A 21,784-nucleotide genomic window follows, 5' to 3' on the forward strand; every position below is an offset into this window, starting at 1 on the left:
GCTCTGCCGCACTCAGGCACCCCCGGTCTTTCTGTGACTCCGAGGGTCCTGAGACCACACTGTCCCACGAGGGTTCCACCCCCCGCTTAGCCACCGGAGCGACGTCCCTCAGCGGAGCCGACTCTAAAAGTTCCGATTTTGTGCTCCGTGGCTCTATCACTTGCCGGTAGCGGCTGATGGAGGCCCCTCCCCCACCGTCTATCCTCCCGAATATCCCCTCGGATTCACTTCTCCGCACGTCCTACCTTCCAGAAAGTGGTCGCTTTTCTGTTCAGAGAGTTGTTGCTCTTCTTTTCTTCGATCTCCTGTTGAGTTCGTAGGTGTTCAGAATGGTTTGATCCCTATCCAGCTGAATTCCTGAGAGGAGACGAAATCCAGGTCTCCTACTCCTCCGCCATCTTGCTCCGCCCCCCTCATTAAGAGTCTCTTATGGCTTGTTTCCCTCTCTCCTTTTTTTCTTTCCAACTTCCCATATGTTCATCTATTTTCTTTCTTAAATTCCACATGAGTGAGATCGTATGGTATTCGTCTTTCTCTGACATATTTCACTTAGCATAATACACTCTAGCTATATCCACGTAATTGCAAATGGCAAGATTTCATTTTTCTGATGGCTGAGTAATATTCCATTGTATATATATACCACATCTTCTTTATCCATTCATCACTCAAAGGACATTTGGGCTCTCTCCATAGTTTGGCTATTGTTAATGCTGCTATAAACATTAGGGTGCATGTGCCCCTTCAAATCTGTATTATTGTATCTTTGGGTAAATACCTAGTAGTGCAATTGCTGGACTGTAAGGTAGCTCTATTTTTAACTTTTTGAGGAACCTCCAAACTGTTTTCCAGAGGGGCTGCACCAGTTTGCATTCCCAGCAGTGCCAGAAGGTTCCCCTTTCTCTGCATCCTCGCCAACACCTGTTGTTTCTTGTGTGGTTAATTTTAGCCAATGACAGGTGTGAGGCGGCATCTCACTGTGGTTTTGATTTGTATTTCACTGATGCTGAGCATCTTTTCTTGTGTCTGTTAGCTATCAGGATGTCTTCCTTAGAAAGGTGTCTATTCATGTCTTCTGCCCATTTCTTAACTGGATTATTTGTTTTTTGGGTATTGAGTTTGATAAGTTCTTTATAGATTTTGGATACTAACCCTTTATCAGCTATGTCATTTGCAAATATCCTCTCCCATTTGCCTTTTAGTTTTGTTGATTGTTTCCTTCACTGTGCAGAAACTTTTTATCTTGATGAAGTCCCAGTAGTTCATTTTTGCTTTTGCTTCCCTTGCCTCCGGCAATATGTCTAGTAAGAAAATGTTATGTCCAATGTCAAAGAGGTTTCTGCCTGTGTTCTCCTTTAGGGTTTTGATGGTTTCCTATCTTGCATTTAGGTCTTTGATCCATTTTGAACTTATTTTTGTGTATGGTGTAAGAAAGTGGTCCAGTTTCATTCTTCTGCATGTTGTTGTCCAGTTTTCCCAACACTATTTGTTGAAGAGACTGTCTTTTTCCATTGGATGTTCCTTCCTGCTTTGTTGAAGATTAATTGGCCATATAGTTATGGGCCCATTTCTGGGTTCTCTGTTCTGCTCCATTGATCTATGTGTCTGTTTTTGTGCCAGTACCATACTGTCTTGATGACTACAGCTTTGTAATATAGCTTGAAATCCAGAATTGTGATGCCTCCAGTTTTGTTTTTCTTTTTCAGAATTGCTTTGGCTATTTGGGTCTTTTGTGGTTTCATACAAATTTTAGGATTGTTTGTTCTAGCTCTGTGAAAAATGCTGGTGGTGGTATTTTGATAGGGATTGCATTAAATGTGTAGATTGCTTTGGGTAGTACAGACATTTTAACAATGTTTGTTCTTTCAATCCATGAGCATGGAATGCTTTTACATTTATTTTTTTAAAAAGATTTCTTTATTTATTTTAGAGAGAGGGAGCATGAGCAGAAGTGGTAGAGGGAGAGGGAGAGAGAATCTCAAGCAGAATCCACGCTGAGCACAGAGCCCAACCCAGGTCTCTATCTCCTGACCCTGAGATCACGACCTGAGCCAAAACCAAGAGTTGGATGCTTAACCAATTGTGCCACCCAGGCTCCCCTGCTATCCATGTCTTTGTGTCCTCTTCAATTTCTTTCATAAGTGTCCTATAGTTTTCAGAGTTCAGATCTTTTACCTCTTTGTTAGATTTATTCCTACATATCTTACTGTTTTTGGTGCAATTGCAAATGGGATCAATTCCTTGATTTCTTTTTCTGCTGCTTCATTATTGGTATATGGAAATGCAATGGATTTCTGCAGATTGATTTTATATCCTGCAACTTTGCTGAATTCACGTATTAATTCTAGTAATTTTTTGGTGGAGTCTTCAAGTTTTCTATATAGAGTATCATGTCGTCTGCAAATAGTAAAAGTTTAATTTCTTCCTTGCCAATTTGGATGCCTTTTATTTCTTTTTGTTGTCTGATTGCTGAAGCTAAGACCCCCAGTACTATGTTAAATACTAATGGTGAGAGTGGACATCCTTGTCTTGTTCCTGACCATAGGGAAAATGCTCTTAGTTTTTCCCCATTGAGGATGATATTAGCTGTGGGTCTTTCATATATGGCCTTTATGATTTTGAGGTATGTTCTATCTATCCACACTTTGTTGAGGGTTATTATCAGGAATGGATGTTGTACTTCATCAAATGCTTTTTCTGCATCTTGTGAGAGGATCATATGGTTCTTATCCTTTTATTAATGTGGTGTATCAAGCCACTCTGAACACCCACAAAATTAGCCTGAGATATAAGATTATATGTCTGGATCTCTATGGGGGCAGAGGATCATCAGTCAAGAGGGTGCACCTTGCCTGGATTGTGGTTGATATTTTTGACTGTACATCCCCTCAACCACAACTCAACAGAATGACTAGGAGGAGGAACTCCCAACAAAGAAAAGTCCCAGAGACAATGGCATCTCCTGCAGACTTAATGGATATTGATATAAGCAAGATGTTGGAAACAGACTTCAGGGTAACAGTTATGAAGATGATAGCTAGAATGGAGAAATCGATTAATGGCAACATGGAGTCTCTAAGGGCAGAAATGAGAGCTGAACTGGCAGAACTTAAAAATGCTATCAATGAGATCCAATCTAATCTAGATATTCTAACAGCTAGGGTAAACAAGGCAGAAGAATGAATTAGTGATCTAGAAGACAAACTGAAAGAAAAGAAGGAAAAAGAGGAGGCCTGGGAGAAACAGCTTAAAATCCACAAAAAACAGAATTAGAGAAATAAGTGATGCCATGAAATGTTCCAATGTCAGAATTATTGGGATCCCTGAGGGGCTGGAGAGAGAGAGAGGACTAGAAGATATATTTCAGCAAATCATAGCTGAGAACTTCCCTAATCTGGGGAATTAAACAAACACTCATGTCCTAGAGGCAGAGAGGACCCCTCCCAATATCAAGGAAAACAGACCAACGTCCCGGCATGTAATAGTAAAACTCGCAAATCTTAGAACCAAGGAAACCATCTTAAGGGCAGTTAGGGGGAAGAGATTCCTTATGTACAGAGGAAGGGACATCAGAATAACGTCAGACCTATCCACAGAGACCTGGCAAGCCAGAAAGGGCTGGCAAGACATATTCAAGGTACTAAATAAGAAGAACAAGCAGCCAAGAATACTTTATCCAGCAAGGCTCTCATTTAGAATGGATGGAGAGATGCAGAGCTTCCAGGACCAGCAGAAACTGAAAGAATATGTGACCACGAAGCAGGCCCTGCAAGAAATATTAAGGGGGGGTTCTATAAAAGGAGAAAGACCCCAAGAGTGATATAGAACAGAAATTTACAGAGATAATCTATAGAAACGAGGGCTTCACAGGCAATATGATGACAATAAATTCATATCTTTCAATAATCACTCTCAACGTAAACGGCATAAATGCTCCCATAAAACAGCACAGGGTTGCAGACTGGATAAAAAGACAGGACCCAGCCATACGCTGTCTACAAGAGACTCATTTTGAACCTAAAGATACATCCAGACTGAAAGTGAAGGGATGGAGATCCATCTTCCATGCCAACAGACCTCCAAAGAAAGCTGGGGTAGCAATTCTCATATCAAACAAATTAGATTTTAAGCTAAAGACGGTAGTTAGAGACACAGAAAGACACTATATCATTCTTAAAGGGTCTATCCAACAAGAAGATCTAATAATTGTAAATATCTATGCCCCCAACATGGGAGCAGCCATCTACATAAGCCAACTGTTAACCAAAATAAAGAGTCATATTGATAACAATACGTTAATTGTAGGAGACCTCAATATTCCACTCTCAGCAATGGACAGATCATCTAAGCAGAAAATCAACAAGGAAACAAGAGCTTTGAATGACACACTGGACCAGATGGACCTCATAGATATATACAGAACATTCCACCCTAAAACAACAGAATACTCATTCTTCTCAAGCGCACATGGAACTTTCTCCAGAATAGACCATATACTGGGCCACAAATCAGGTCTCAACCAATACCAAAAGATCGAGATTATTCCCTGCATTTTCTCAGACCATAATGCTTTAAAACTGGAATGCAATCACAAGAAAAATTTTGGAAGAAATTCAAACACTTGGAAGCTAAAGACCACTCTGCTTAAGAATGTTTGGGTCAAACAGGAAATCAAAGAACTTAAACAATTCATGGAAACCAATGAGAACAAAAACACATCGGTCCAAAACCTATGGGACACTGCAAAGGCGGTCCTAAGGGGGAAATACATAGCCATCCAAGCCTCACTCAAAAAAATAGAAAAATCCCAAATTCACCAACTGTCTTTACACCTTAAAGAACTGGAGAAAAAGCAACAAATGATGCCTAAGCCACGCATTAGAAGAGAAACAATTAAGATTAGAGCAGAGATCAATGAATTAGAAACCAGAAACACAGATCAGATCAACGAAACTAGAAGCTGGTTCTTTGAAAGAATTAATAAGATCGATAAACCACTAAGCAGACTTATCCAAAAGAAAAGAGAAAGGACCCAAATTAATAAAATTATGAATGAAAGGGGAGAGATCACAACTAACACCAAGGAAATAAAAACAATTATTAGAAATTATTATCAACAATTATATGCCAATAAATTAAGCAACCAGGAAGAAATGGATGCCTTCCTGGAAACCTATAAACTACCAAGACTGAAACAGGAAGAAATAGACAACCTGAATAGACCAATATCCAGTAACGAGATGGAAGCAATGATCAAAAACCTCCCAAAAAACAAGAGTCCAGGGCCTGATGGATTCCCTGGGGAATTCTACCAAACATTCAAAGAAGAAATAATACCCATTCTCCTGAAGCTGTTTCAAAAAATAGAAACAGAAGGAAAGCTTCCAGACTCATTCTATGAGACCAGCATTACCTTAATCCCCAAACCAGGCAAAGACCCCATCAAAAAGGAGAAATTTAGACAGATATCCCTGATGAATATGGATGCCAAAATTCTCAACAAAATCCTAGCTAATAGGATCCAACAGTACATTAAAAGGATCATCCACCACGACCAAGTGGGATTTATCCCCGGGATGCAAGGGTGGTTCAACATTCGCAAATCAGTCAATGTGATATAACACATTAATAAGAGGAGAGAGAAGGACCATATGGTCCTCTCGCAGAAAAAGCATTTGACAAAATACAGCATCCCTTCCTGATTAAAACTCTTCAGAGTATAGGGATAGAGGGAACATTCCTCAAGTTCGTAAAATCCATCTATGAAAAACCCACAGCAAATATCATTCTCAGTGGGGAAAAGCTGAGAGCCCTTCCCTTAAGATCAGGAATACGACAAGGATGCCCACTCTCACCACTGTTGTTCAACATAGTACTAGAAGTCCTAGCAACAGCAATCAAACAACAAAAAGAAATAAAAGTTATTCAAATTGGCAAAGAAGAAGTCAAACTCGCTCTCTTCGCAGATGACATGATACTTTATGTGGAAAACCCAAAAGACTCCACCCCCAAATTACTAGGACTCATCCAGCAATTCAGTAATGTGGCAGGATACAAAATCAATGCACAGAAATCAGTTGCTTTCTTATACACTAACAATGTAACTGTAAAAAGAGAAATTAGAGAATCAATTCCATTTACAATAGCACCAAAAACCATAAGATACCTTGGAATAAACCTAACCAAAGAGATAAAGGATGTATACTCTAGGAACTACAGAACATTCATGGAAGAAATTGAAGAAGACACAAAAAGATGGAAAAACATTCCATGCTCATGGATCGGAAGAATAAACATTGTTAAAATGTCTATGCTACCCAGAGCAATCTATACCTTCAGTGCCATCCCAATCAAAATTCCAATGGCATTTTTCAAAGTGCTGGAACAAACAATCCTAAAATTTCTATGGAATCAGAAAAGACCCTGAATCGCCAAGGAAATGTTGAAAAAGAAAAACAAAGTTGCCTGATTTCAAGCTATATTACAAAGCCGTGATCACCAAGCCAGCATGGTACTGGCACGAAAACAGACATATAGGCCAATGGAACAGAATAAAGAGCCCAGATATGGACCCTCAACTCTATGGTCAAATAATCTTCGACAAAGCAGGAAAAAATATGCAATGGAAAAAAGACAGTCTCTTCAATAAATGGTGCTGGTAAAATCGGACAGCTATATACAGAATGAAACTTGACCATTCTCTTACACCATACACAAAGATAAACTCAAAATGATGAAAGACCTCAATGTGAGAGAGGAATCCATCAAAATCCTAGAGGAGAACATAGGCAGTAACCTCTTCGACATCGGCCACAGCAACTTCTTTCAAGACACATCCCCAAAGGCAGGGGAAACAAAAGCAAAAATGAAGTTTTGGGACTTCATCAAGATAAAAAGCTTCTGCACAGGAAAGGAAACAGTCAACAAAACAAAGAGGCAACCCACAGAATGGGAGAAGATTTTTGCAAATGACACTACAGACAAAGGGCTGGTATCCAAGATCTATAAAGAACTTCTCAAACTCAACACCCAAAAAACAATAATCAAGTCAATAAATGGGCAGAAGACATGAACAGACACTTCTCCAAAGAAGACATACAAATGGCTAAGAGACACATGAAAAAATGTTCATCATCATTAGCCATCAGGGAAATTCAAATCAAAACCACATTGAGATACCACGTTACCAGTGAGAATGGCAAAAATTGACAAAGCAAGAAACAACAAATGTTGGAGAGGTTGTGGAGAAAGGGGAACCCTCTTACAGTGTTGGTGGGAATGCAAGTTGGTACAGCCACTTTGGAAAACAGTATGGAGGTTACTCAAAAAGTTAAAAATAGAGCTACCCTATGACCCAGCAATTGCACTACTGGGTATTTACCCCAAAGACACAGATGTAGTGAAAAGAAGGGCCATATGCACTCCAATGTTCATAGCAGCAATGTCTGCAATAGCCAAACTGTGGAAAGAGCCCAGATGTCCTTCAACAGAGGAAAGAAGATGTGGTCCATATATACAATGGAATATTACTCAGCCATCAGAAAGGATGAATACCCAACATTTGCATCAACATGGATGGAACTGGAGGAGATTATGTTAAGTGAAATAAGTCAAGTAGAGAAAGTCAATTATTATATGGTTTCACTTATTTGTGGAACATAAGGAATAGCATGGAGGACATTAGGAGAAGGAAGGGAAAAATGAAGGGGGGGATATCAGAGGGGGAGATGAACCATGAGAGACTACGGACTCTGAGAAACAAACAGGGTTTTGGGGGGGGTGGGGAATGGGTGACCCTGGTGGTGGGTATTAAGGAGGGCACGTACTGCATGGAGCACTGGGTGTTATATGCAAAAAATGAATCATGGAACACTATATCAAAAACTAATGATGTACTGTATGGTGACTAACATAACATCATAAAATAAAATTAAATAAATAAATAAATAAATAAATAAATAAATAAATAAATAAATCTTAAAAAAAAAAAAGAAAAGAAAATCCACATTTCCAAAGGAACATTTCCAGAAAGGACATGGGTGCATGTATCTTTGCTTGTTTTTTGAGTTAACTTTTGTTCAATCCCTGAGACATGCATTCTACCCTTGCTCTTTTGGTTTTCCCACACCAGAGAGTAACCTTAAGGAGAGTCAATGACCAGGTTAGGGTGACTTAGTTCCTGGTGGCATGGACTGGAACTAATGCCAGGAGTTCGTGACACCAGGCCTACCTGTCATTCTTGCAAATGAACTTCCTGAGTGGGATGCTTTGTTTTGTTTTGCTTTGCTTTTGTTGAGCAGAACGCTGTGCACCAGTTACCACCACAGGGGAGAATTCCAAACATCTCAGTCCACCACATCTTGGTATTGGAGTCACCAAGGAAAACACAATGCAGCCAAGCACTGGATGGAACAGCGTGTTACTTACATAGATAAAAGACAGAGCAAGATCAGCTTCAGTAGTGGGTGTTGGTCCCCCATGGCCAGCGGGTCTCTCCCCACAGCTGAACCAGGGCAATTCGCCTATGAACACCCTTCTTGTCCTTTCCCCTTGTTGGCCAGCAGTGGGGTTGGCCAGGTGTCATATGACACACATACTTAAGCAGAACAAAGGCACATACATTGAACTTGCAACAGGGAAAGATATTCACATGAGCACAGGCTGCATGGAGCTCTTCATCACTTGGTAAGGACGTATTCCAGCCCCAAGACCCATTCTTATATGGCCAGGTGGGAATCAAAAGACTGAAAGATGATACTGCGTGTCCCAATAGTTTTGTTTTTGGCAGGGGCCTGGGAAGGCAGAAGAAGGATTTACTATGAAGAGAAACCAGGACTGGAAAATGTCAGTGAACATCATAGACACATGAAGAAGCTGGCAAAGGCCAGCAACACTGAATTCAAGAGGATCTCAGTCACTTTGGAATACTGACAATAATGGCTAACCCTTATATGGTGCTTACTCTGTATCAAATACAAATAGGCACTGATTTATTTAGATAAATACAGATCTTATCTAAATACCGATAAGGCACTGTTCTAAGTACCTTATTGATATTAGTTCCATTTAGTCCCCACTCAATAGCACTAAGGAGTAGGTATACTTATTATTCCTATAATAATACAGACGAGAAAGCTGAGGCACGGATAGGTTAATTAACTTGCTTAAGACCACACAACTAATAAGTGGCAGAGGCAGGCTTCAAACTCAGGCAGTTTGGCTCCAGAGCACATGCTTTTAATCACTGTGTCACGATGACTTTTAGGAAGACAAGGAACTCATTGCAGTCTGACTGAGACAGGACCAGATCACCAAGATGGAAGAATACCCCTTGGATCTGAGAAATACAGAGACTGATGCCAAGGAGAAGAAAATGAATACAACCCTTGACTGTGTACCAGTGAGGCTGGTAGTTGGACTAGATGTTGTCAGTGTCATAAATAAGCATTGTTAATATGTTCCTTATAAATGCTTTATTTATTGATTATTTATGTGTGATAGGGAGAAAAGAGAGTGTAGGTCAGGTAGATCTTTTTTTATAAACCTAGTTGAAAGTATTTCCTACTTTTTATGTATTGGTTTTGAGAAAATTCATTTTGAGTAAAGCATTTAATTAGGCTTCCCTTTTCATGAGGCTAATTGTCATGGAACTCTAGAGATAGGTACATGGTGTTGGTCTAACAACTTTGGAACTGGGCAAGAGACATGAAGTTGCTTTGAGGTAGCAGCACAAGGATGTTGGGAACTCCTAGAAAGGAAATGTAAGATGTGAGCACTGCAACCCAGGCAACTGAATTAATTATAAAGAAAGAAAAGTATAGGGGTGTCTGGCTGGCGACTCAATCTTGGGGTTGTAAGTTCATGCCCCATGTTGGGTGTAGAGATTACTTAAAAATAAAATCTTTAGGGGTGCCTGGGTGGCTCAGTCAGTTAAGCGTCTGACTCTTGGTTTTGGCTCAGGTCATGATCTCAGGGTCATGAAATGGAGGCCTGCGTCAGGCTCAGCACTCAGCTGGGAGTCTGCTTGAGATTCTCTCTTCTTCTTCTTCCCCCTCTGCCCCTCTCATTTGCATTTGTGCTCACTCTGTCTCTCTCTCTATCTCAAATAAATAAAATCTTTTAAAAAATAAATCTTCGAAAAGAAAGAAAGACAGACAGACAAGTACAGACCAGTATCCCTCATGAACAAGGGATACAGAAATCCACAACTAAATATTAGCAAATCGAATCCAGTAATATATAAAAAGATATATCTTATTCCAGGAATGCAAGGAAGGTTTGATATTTGGAGAAATCTATCGATGTAATGCATCATATTAACATTCTAAAAAAAATGACTTGATAAGATCCACTGATGCAAAACAAATTTGAAAAAATTCAACATTCATTTATGATAAAAGTCCTTAGCAAACTAGGAATTCATCCTTTTGACGAGGGCTTGACTTGTGTTAGATGACGGAGGCATTTGACAATGATATGAGAGGGACTGATGAGAACAAAACAAAACAAAACTTGCCTTAGAAAAAATTCTCTCCTTCAGGTTCCTTTCACAGGCTTTTCTTCTTGTCTGTTTATCTGGACTCAAAATAGAGCCCATGTACTCCAGTGGGTGAGGATATGAAGTCACACCATTTTCACTCATAGGAGGTTACTGTAAGGGAAAGATCTCATTGATCACTGAAAGTCTAAAGAACCCATCACTTGTTCTTCAGTCTTTAACTCTTCTAGCCTTCTCTTTCCATCATTCCCTTGGCCCTCACTCCAGCTCCAGTTTTATTACTTCCTACCATCATCCATTCCCTCCATCTCAAAAGCATCATACAGCCTTGATAAGTAATGTAATAAAGCATATAGTATATGCAGTAGTGTGCCTCTCAGATGTCTCCTTCAGAATTAAGTAACTCATTCTCTCAGGTAGCTAATAACTCTCATCTGAGTCTCTGTCTAGGCACTTCCCTAGGATGAAGAAAGTTACTGACCAAAGTTATGTACCATCTCCAAGGGCAGTCCACCTCCAAATAACTGGTAGATGTGGGGTTCAAGGTCTGGCCCCCTTTGCCTCAATTAAGGATAACATTGAAGGGCATTTCCAAATCCATGAAGACTTTATACAATTCACCAATTAACATAGGGTTCCAAAGCTTGACAATTCAATTCAGAAAATTTATCCCCTTATATCTGAGCTGGATATTTCTCTTTGCCTCTACAGATCCACTCACCACCTTCTCTATCCTGCCTGTGTGTCTAAGGAGGCTGGCCTCTGCATCTATCAGGCTCTCTTGCCTTCTGGTTTCTAGTCGGATTCAGCCAATGGGGGAACCATCCAGAGAGGCTACATGAAAGGCAGGAGGGAGTTGAGAAAATGGGAATCCAAAAGCAATTATTAACAGAGTAGGAACATGGGAGATAGTAAAAAACTCCATCTCAGAGAAATTTTTTTTTCATTAAAAAAGCTCTCTGTGCAGTTATGAGCCTGAATTAGACCTGTCATCCCTCTCTATTAAGGTCATAATGAGATTTCTGCCGTGAGAAGACAATTAAGGCACTGGTTTGACTGTAGTACTTAAAATCAGATTAATTTTTCTTAAAGATTTTTTTATTATTTATTTATTTGACAGAGAGAGAGACAGCGGGAGAGGGAATACAAGCAGGGGGAGTGGAAGAGGAAGAAGCAGGCCCCCCGCTGAGGAGGGAGCCCAATGAGGGGCTTGATCCCAGGACTCTGGGATCATGACCTGAGCCAAAGGCAGATGCTTAACAACTGAGCCACCCAGGTGCCCTAAAAGCAGATTAACTTTAAGGGTTACATATTTAAGATATTACTTCTCAAATGCACAAATTTAAGACAAGGTATAAAACCTCCCATTTATTTATCTAGTCATTCAACAACTATTTATTGAGCATCTATTATGTTCCCAACAGTATTCTAGGCACTGAGGTACAAAATATACAAAAATCCCTGTTCTCATGGGGGCTTATATTCTACAGAAGTGGTGGAGAATAATAGCATATCCATGCCTGAAAAAGACGACCTTACCAGAAGATTTAAGGTGTGTTTTTGTAATTGTTAAATTAAAATTTAATTCACATAACATAAAATTCACCATTACAAAGCGTTCAATTCAGTGGTTTTTAGTATATTCACAATGTTGTGCAACCATCAGCACTCTCTTAACTCCCAGAAAATTTTCACCACTCTCAAAAGAAACTCCACACCCATCTGTTACAGGTTGAATTGTGTTTGTCCCCCAGATTTCATGTTTAAGGCCCTAATCCCCAGAAAGCAACCTTATTTGGAAATAGGGTCATTGCAGATGAAGCTAGTTAAGATGAATTCACAGAGGGGTAGAATTGGTCCCCAATCCAATATGACTGATATCCTTATAAAAAGGGACATTTGGACACTGAAACAGACACACACATAGGGAGAATACTAGTGAAGATTAGATTTAGGCTGCCACAAGCCAAGGAACTACCAGAAACTAGGAGAGAAGTCTAGAACAAATCCTTCCCTAGTACCTTCAGAGGGAGCATAGGCCTTGGTGACACCTTGATTTCAGACTTCTAGTCTCCAGAACTGTGAGACAATAAATTTCTTCTTTGTGTGTGAGACAATAAATTTCTGTTGTTTATGCCATCCAGTTGTGATACTTTGTTATGGCGGCCTTAGCAAACTAATAAACCATTAACAGTCACTCCATTTCCCCTTCCCCTCAGCCACTGGCAACCACTAATCTACTTTATGTCTTTAAGGATTTGTCTATTCTGGATATTTCTTCTTTTAAGATTTATTTATTTGAGAGAGAGAGAGCGCACGCGCGCTCGCACGCGTGGAGGGAGGGGCTGAGGGAGAGAATCTTCAAGCAGACTCCCTGCTGAGCATGGAGCCCAGTGTGGGGCTGGATCCCATGACCCATGAGATCACGACCTGAGCCGAAATGAAGAGTAAGACGCTCAACGGACTGAGCCACCCAGGCACCTCTATTCTGGATATTTCTTATAAATGGAATCATAGAAGGGGTACCTGGGTGGCTCAGTCGTTAAGCGTCTGCCTTCAGCTCAGGTCATGATCCCAGGGTCCTGAGATCGAGCCCCGCATCGGGCTCTCTGCTCTGCAGGAAGCCTGCTTCTCCCTCTCCCACTCCCCCTGCTTGTGTTTCCTCTCTCACTGTGTCTGTCTCTGCCAAATAAATAAATAAAATCTTTAAAAAAAATAAATCTCAAAAAAATTAATGGAATCATAGAATATGTGGCTTTTTGTGTCTCGCTTTTTTCACTTGTGATTTTGTCAAGGTCCATCCATAATTGTTTATTGTATCAGTACTTCATTTCTTTTTATGATTAAGTAATATTTTACTGTATGGATATACCGCAATTTGTTTATTCATCACTTGATTGACATTTGGTTTATTTCCACTTTTGGTTACTAGGAATAACACAGCTATAGACATTCATGTACAAGTTTCTTTGTGTATGAACACATGTTTTCAGTTCTCTTGGGTATACACCTGGGAGTGAAATTGCTGGGCCCTATGGTAACTCTATGTTTAACTTTTTGAGGAACTGCCAAACTGATTTCCAAAATGGCTATACCTTTTTACATTCCCACCAGCAAAGTAGGAGGGTTCCAGTTTCTTCTCAGTAATTTTTTTTTAATTTACTTGAGAGAGAGAGAAAATGTGAGAGAGCATAAGAGAGAGAGAGAGCACAAGCAGGGGCAGGGGTAGAGGGAGAAGCAGACTCCCCACCGAGCAGGGGGGCCAATGTGGGGCTTGATCTCAGGACTCTGGGGTCATGACCTGAGCCAAAGGCAGACACTCAACTGAATGAGCCACCCAGGCACCCTCTTCTCTGTAATTTTAATGCAATGATTGTATGTTACCATGTGATTAAAAATACGATGATGAATTTGTTTGGGTCTTAATAGATTTGAGGTGTGAATTTGGTTTCCAAGCATTAAGTGCAGTTGGCAGCAGGAAATGTAGAATTAGAGCTTAGAAAAAAGTCAGAGTTAGAGATATGGATATGAGATTCATCACACTTCCCCCTCAAATATGAACTTCCTTTCTTCCACCTTTGAAACACAGTGTACCATTCAAAAGAAAAACAAAACTAATTTCAAAATAATTACAACTTTTTTCTTGTTCTGTGATTTGCCTCTTCATATTCTTCATTTTTCTATTTGTATATTCTCTTTTACATAAGAGTTTGTGGGGACATTGTTTATCAGGGATACTAACTCTTTGTCACAAATGTCGCAAATATTTTCCCCGATATACAGTTTGTCTTTTGATTTTTTTGTGGCATATGTTCTCTTTTGGATTTTTATGTTTGTTCTATTTGGATATCAGAAATATCCATGTTTATTTAAAAAATTTTTTTAAAGTAATCTCTACACCTAATGTGGTGCTCAGCTCAAACTCACAACCCCAAGATCAAGAGTCGGATGCTCTACCAACTGAGCCAGCCAGGTGCCCCTTCTTTTGGATTTTAAAGAGGTTTTATTTATTTATTTATTTATTTATTTATTTATTTATTTATAAGATTTTATTTATTTGTCAGAGAGAGAGAGAGAACACAAGCAGAGGGGAGTGGCAGGCAGAGGCAGAGGGAGAAGTAGGCTTCCCGCTGAGCAGGGAACCCGATGTGGGACTTGATCCCAGGACCCTGGGATCATGACCTGAGCCAAAGGCAGACACTTAACCGACTGAACCACCCAGGTTTTCCTTAAAGATGTTTTAATGAAGTCTAGGATTTACTTTATGGCTTCCAGTTTGGTTTTGTTTACCCAACACTTTTATCATATATTATTATCCATATATGCATGAATATACACTGGACATCTTCTACTTTTTTGTCAGCCATTATAACCTAGCATTAAGTAAATTTATAGAAACTTTATATATAGTAAGTCAAATTCCCCTCTCAATTTCTTATTTTTTCATACTCTTGTTAGCTAAACTTGAGACTTTTAGTGTTTCATATACTTGATTCTGATTTCTTATTCTATTTCAGTGATCTCTTTAATTCTGCTCTACACCACGTTTTATATTTTTAAATTTTTTTTGTGTGCCACGTTTTATTTAGTGTAGTTTATAACGGAGTATAATATAAGTCTTCCCTTATTACAACTATCCTCAGAATACTCTTGGCTGTTTTCATATATATATATTTTTTCCCTGCCAATTAAAATAAAGATTGTCCTATAGGCCCTCCATCCTACTGAGGATATTGATTCAAATTGCCTGAAATTCATGGACTAGGTTTATGGGCAATTGGGTTTTTCCAGTATTTCATTTACATTCAGAAATACAGTTTATTTTCTTTTTTTTAAAGACTTTATTTATTTGACAGAGAGACACAGCGAGAGAGGGAACACAAGCAGGGGGAGTGGGAAAGGGAGAAGCGGGCTTCCCACTGAACAGGGAGCCCGATGTGGGGATCGATCCCATCATGACCTGAGGTGAAGGCAGATGCTTAATGACTGAGCCACCCAGGCTCCCCTATTTTCTTTTATATAGATGATGTGCAATCTTCTTAGGTTTATTTAGAGTTGTATTTTTGCTTTTTGATGTGCATCATTCTTCCTAGTATATATTTTACTCATTATCACCAACATGTACCTGATGGCTAATCTAGATTCTACAAAGTCCCTAGTCGGTATCTAGCTAGGAGGTCCATGCATGCTGAGAATGACACAATTTTCATTTTAGAAAAAAAAAGTGACAATGCAAAGGTTAATTTGAGAAGCAGAGGGGAAAAGGGAAGCATTTCAGGTAAAAGAGAGTTATCCATACTAAAGAAAAACACTGAGAAAAGAAGAGGCAAATGTAACTGGTGAAGGTTTCCATTTGAAGTCAGTGGTTGTTAAACAAGAGCATTTTCACAAAAGGAATTAGAGAACCACAAGAGTATATGTATGATCAAAAATTCCCAAATAAATTTAGTTACAATAAAGCAAGCTGCTTATGCAAAAGAAACCCCCTTGAAATGAAATGGACGTGAAAAGAATTCTACTCGTTTGCTCAAGGACAGAGATTGTCTTTTGGAGAAAAGACAGACTTTTATGTAATGCTTAGACTTTACGTAACATCAGAGAATGCAGAGAATTCAGAGAGCACAGAGAAAGCCTACGATTTAAATCAATTCGCAAATGCATTTAGTTCTGGATTACAATTTATTCAGCATTAGAAAATTCATACTGAATAGAAACCTTGTTAAAGTTAGGAACATGAAGGGGCACCTGGGTGGCTCAGTCAGTTGGGTATCTGCCTTTTGCTTGGGTCATGGTCCCCAGGGTCCTGGGATCGAGCCCCGCATCGGGCTCCCTGCTCCGTGGGAGCCTGCTTCTCCCTCTCCCTCTGCCTGCCGCTCCCCCTGCTTGTGCTCTCTGTCAAATAAATAAATAAAATCTTTTTTTAAAAAAGTTAGGAACATGGAAAAGCCTTAGCCAATACCCACAGCTTACTCAACATAAGAGAATTCATATTGGAGGGAAATTCTGCAAACGTGTTGAATTCGCCAATCCTCACATCTTACTCAACATCATAGCATTCATACTGAGATGAATATAAATGAAATAAATATATATAAATATATAAATGATGTGAATGAGGAAAGGCCTTTAGACATGACTTTGCCCTCATCAATGTGAGATAATTCTTGCTGGGGAGAATCCTACAAATGTATTATATTTGGGAAATCCCAAATACAGACATGGTTGCACTGTTGGCAAGCATTAGAGAATTCATCTCGGAGAAACCCCTATGAATGTAATAAATGGAGAGAGGAAGGAATGTGTTCATCTCCTACTCAGCACGAGAGAATTCATATAAAATAGAGATAATATGAATCTACGGTATGATCTTTTACCCAAAGCTTATACTTTAGTCATCAACAGCTAATTTATTATAGACAACAAAATAAAATTAAAATAATTGTAATTCATGGGTCATCCCTGGCTTAGCATGGGAAATTCACACTAGAGATGGATATTAAGAATTTTGTTCCGTGCTTCAACATTAATCAATAGGAAACCCATATAGAGATAACCAAAGCGGGTAGAAATGTAAAAATCTATTTGATTGTAGGCAATAACTTTCTTACATGAACCAGTATTACACCAAAAGTTACCTACTGAAAAGATGTCTGGCAGAAACAACTGATAAAGTCACAGGAGACAGTGACTTCAACAGAGGAGGGGACTATAAAGCACAGATGAGTACAGGGACTGGCCCTGAAGACCTTCATTTCTGACTATAGCAGCACCACTCACTCTTGGTCCGCTCCTGCCTGTGGCAATCTGAAGGGTCAGTCGGAGAGAGGGCAGGGCGGTCTAGCCAGGAGAATGCCTGCAAGTGGCCTTCCATTCTTGACAACGACTCATGCAGTTCAAAGAGCAGAATACCATCCAGGCATAGTTTGCCAGGCCTGTCACCTGGGCCATTGTGGGGAAGAACTCCAGGAAGAGGCAGGTACCGGGGATCCTCGGCAGAATGCAGCAAGAAAGCAAGCTCGCTCAGCTCCTGCTCAGGCAGGGCACGCACCCAGGACCTCTGTTTCTCAGCGATGGAAAAGCACAGCTGCGCCCTCCGGATGCCGCTGCTCGGGGCTGCGACCCGCCTATTGCTGAGGGCACAGTCGAACTGGGTTCAGAAGGTCCACCTCCCGGGATGGCACAAACACACGGTGGAGCGGGTAGCCATCTGAGCATCTGCAGCAACGCGGGTCTCCAAGACCACCCGCAGGCTTGAGGATTCCCCAGGACTCGTGCCTCAGAAGAGCGGTTCTCCTTCTGAGTCCCGGGAGGCCTTCTGAGCGCTTGGATACGCGGCTAAGACTTCTTGCAGGGAGAGTGTGCAGAGTGGAAGCAGTAAAGGGAAAAGGGGCGGGGGGGAGGCCCCGTAGCAACCAGGCACGACACGGCACTCGTTTCTTCCCAAAGGGGTCCCACGGTCAACGCATAAGTCGGCCAGGACTGCTGTGCGCCCAAACCTGCGAAGCTCGGCGAGCCAGGGAAGCTCACCCAGGCCTAGGGGCCAGGGGTTTTCTTGGAGGTTCTGCGAGCATGCAGCATCCCTGTGAGGACTTTAGCTACTCAGGCCACAGCCCTCCAGATGTCAAACTGATACAGCACGGCCCGAGGCCGCACGCAGACATAACCAGATGTTCACCGTAAGTCACCCTGTTTGCATAAACCACCGGGCCAACTTGGAACAGCGATGCTTGGAACACAAAAACCCTCCCACTAGGCAGAATGTGACAGGGGCTTAGTGGTGGTCTCCCAGGAGCCAGACAAGGACCAGTCCTCCTGAAATGGGATTTTCGGGGGCATGGACGGGCCTTGAGCAATCCAGGCCTCCTAGGTTTACCCTTTACAATTCGTTTTCACTTAATTAGAAGGCTTAGTGGCCGACGGAAAAAATGTTTTCAGTTGAGTATGAGTGGTAATCCTGGGTAAGGTTGGAACCGGGCACGGGCACAATCGTGCAAGGAGGCGGCAAAGGGGGAGCCCACACTATGGGAAGGTACAGCAATGGCACCAGCACGTTACCGAGTGTGTATGAGAAAACAATGTAAACTGCCACCACAGACCGGGAGCCTGCCCTGGGCTAAATCCTGGGGGCTCTAAGATGCACCCTACATCAGTCACAACAGCCCTTTAGGCAGGTGGTCTTCAGCTATGACCCGAGGGGCCAGAGGGTGGTGGGGACAAGCCTTCTCCCCTATGGATGGATACATCCGAACAGCCCGGGCAGAGGATGGACTGGAAGAACACCTTGCACGTTTCTCGGTTCCGAAACGACAAAGTCACACTAGAAATGCTGGCGTTGTATGACTAACAAATCTGCGTCCTTCCCCGGGCCCCACCCAAACCGTTAGGTCTTCTCTTTCTCGGCAAGCACCCGTCCCTGTCTTATCAGGATCTGGGGAGAGTCCCACCAGGGCCAAAGACCAGGTATTTCTGCAACTGGGGGTTTCTCAATTGTCCCTGGGACACTAGCATACTAACTCTACTAACCTTCTCCTGCCTCCTGATAGTGATCTCCGAAAAGAAGGTTAGCAGGTCACCTCTCCTCTAGAAACGAACAGGTAGCATATCTAAGCCGGGCCATCACTTACAAACGCACGAAGAACGCATTCGCAGTGGGGAGCAGTACCCACTCACACGCCTGAGGGAGAACGGGCTCTTCTCCCGGGACTCCTACTCAAGGCTTGGACAGTCACTTACTTCCCAGAACTCTGCGCCGGAGATCTGGGCTACGAATCATCCAAACCACCCGGGGAATGTTAGTTAACTCAGAGGGGAAAGGGAAGGACAGGGAGAGAGCAGTATGTTCCAAATGGAAGCCTCCATACGTGTCTGGTGGACTGCATGATGGTTTTTGTCACAGGCTTCTCTCACAGTGCGTGGCACCTGCTGGCTCTAGCTCAGAAGGAATTGGGTGCATCTGAGCTGAGAGCCGACCACGCCCCGCCCGAAGGGTTCTGCTTGGTGACCAGGCAGCTACAAGGGCAGCACACACTTGGCCTCTTTTTCCCAGACCCTACGGAAACACACACGTTGCTCAAGGGCACTTGCAGGCTTTTTTAGCAGGCCAAGCTACCAGGGGCTGCCACTGTCAGAGACCAAGATTCTCTCGTTCTCTAGGCAGTGTCGTCAGAAAGCAAAACCACTCTCCCAGGACGCCCGGGGTCCCCGAAACGCGAGCAACCCGATTTATTTCAGGAGAATGAGGCAGCGGGCTTTCCTCGTCTGTGGGTGTGACCGGCCCTCCAGCCCGGCTACCAGACCCTCCTCGGGGCCACTTCCCCCGCCTGGGCCGGACCGCTGCTCTCTGACCCCTGGGCCTGGGAAGGGCACGGGTCCCAGGGAACGGCCCCGCCCCCAAGATGGCCGCGCCCATGTGCCGCTGAGGACCGCAGCAGGCGCCGCTACCGTTTCTTATTGCGACGAGCTGAAGGGAGCGGAGAGCGTGGCTTTGCGGGACGGAGGGTGCGCAGCAGAACGGCGCGGGAGAGAGCGCCTCGGCCTCGGAGGCGGCGGAACCGGAGCCGCTGAGACCCTCCGCGCGCGCCTAGCCGCCCGGAGACGCCATTTCCGCCCCGCCCCCACCCCCCACCGCGCCGCCGTGATGTGCGACTCGTCGCGGGAAATATTCGCACGCTCTGGTCACTGCTTCGCGCCTCGGACGAACCCCGGCCGAATCACTGTCCGCGACACGCGCCATCTTGCCCATTGACAGTGGGGACCACCCCCCCCAGTGGCTTGTGCGCGTGCGCCTCGCTCCGACCTCGGGCTGCGCGGCGACGGGAGCGGAAGTGGTCCGCTGAGCCGGGGGCGGTGCGAGGTCCCACCCGTTGTTGTTCTCCGCCCCGGCTGTCGGGTTGTGGGAGGCAAGGGCCGGGAGGCGGAGCGGACACGGGCTGCAGGGGAGGGCGGGGGTGGTGGGTTCGCGCCTCTGCGGGCTCGCGGCACTGGGCGGCCGGCTGAGTGTGGGCAGCGGGATGCGGGCGACGGCAAGTGAGACAATCAGTGAGTTTGCTGAGTGCCTAGTAAGTGCGAGGCGCCCTTGGGGTTCCCGGGCATCTTCCCGATGGCCTGTGAGCAGGTGCTACGATGATCTTCATTTTATTGCGAGGAAGCAAGAACAGAAAGGCTCGGACTCCTGTCCAAAGTCACACAGCTAGTCAACCCCGGGGGATCCTTCAGTCTTTTTTCCCCGTGCCTAGCACTTAGCCTTTCTAACTAACGTTCCCGAAATTGATCAAGTTGTAGTTGCTGTCTGCCTTCCCTGCTCGAATACAGCTCCACAAGGTCGGGGACCTCGGATTGTTTTGTACCCTGATGTATCCGCAGCCCGTAGAACAGGCACATAGCGGGCCCTCAACATTTTCACTGAATGAATAAAAGCGACAGAGCAGGCAATCCGTTCGATTCCGGAGCGGGGACTCTTACGCATAGGGCAGTGCTCAGCTCCTTGTCTGCTGATAACTGGGGTCCTACTAAACGTTACTCTTCAAACTCAGAGGAGGCCTTGTGCTTCCTTCCATAAATGAAAACATTTGAGTTTTCCTCAACTTCACTCCATCATAGGGGCTGCTAATGACATCTCCTGTGTGGTCCTTCTTTCCAGGAGCAGGGTGCGTCACTGAGACCGCTGCTCACCAACTGCAGATTCCAGCTCGCCTGCTCCTGGGCTTCCTAGTCTGCGGAAGAGCCAGTGTGAAGCCTCAGAAGGTGAGTCCCCCTGGGTCAGAGGCACAGACATGGTGCTGCAGGGATGGTCCCGGCTGAGATGGGTTTGTCTCTGAATCCTTTGGTCCTGCATCCTTAGGAACTAGAGAGCTCTTATGAGGGGCCTGGGAGGAGGAGCCTCAGCCCGGGGCAGAGGATGCAGGGTCCCAGGTCAGATCCAGAACCCAGTGCAGGGGGTGCAGGCTCCCGGGACAGACCCGGACCCCGGGGCAGGGGGTGGAGGCTTAGAGGACAGCAGGTCCAAGAAGAGCTGGACCTGCAGCGGCCTCTGTCCCTCGACCAGCTGCGAGACAGCATGCCCACTGTGTGACCGTGGGCAGTTGGACCCCATCGGAGGAGAGAGATGAATGTGCAGGTGGATGGAGGGATACTACCATGAGGCAGTGGCCTGCCGCAGTCCTGCAGGGGCAGGATCAGGGTGACGAGGATCACCGCCAGCCTGGAAGGACTCTGTCCCGTCCTGCCACGCCTGTGTGCACGGCATATGCCCCCCTCTTTTCCATCGGCTGTCTCTGGATTTGCGTC

The 21,784-nt window shown here is 43.6% G+C and overlaps 1 protein-coding gene across 11 annotated transcripts in view; it reads left to right on the top strand.

Moving 5' to 3' along the window:
* Positions 1 to 19,924: 19,924 nt before the first annotated feature.
* Positions 19,925 to 21,784, top strand: part of ZNF674 (zinc finger protein 674) — a 28,852-nt gene continuing 26,992 nt past the window's right edge. For 2 of the 11 annotated variants that reach the window (XM_078065397.1, XM_036104658.2), the window contains exons 1-2: positions 19,925 to 20,351; positions 21,138 to 21,241. Coding sequence is in view for 2 of the 11 variants with exons in the window: in XM_078065394.1 (XP_077921520.1) it covers positions 21,107 to 21,241 (135 nt within the window). In the remaining 9 variants the exon portion in view is untranslated. Of the gene's footprint in view, positions 20,361 to 20,398; positions 20,819 to 21,097; positions 21,242 to 21,784 lie in introns of those variants that run through there. The other 9 variants (XM_036104657.2, XM_036104651.2, XM_036104648.2 and 6 more) reach the window with 9 other exon arrangements.

Source organism: Halichoerus grypus, chromosome X (assembly GCF_964656455.1).
Source record: "Halichoerus grypus chromosome X, mHalGry1.hap1.1, whole genome shotgun sequence".
Lineage (NCBI taxonomy): Eukaryota > Metazoa > Chordata > Mammalia > Carnivora > Phocidae > Halichoerus > Halichoerus grypus.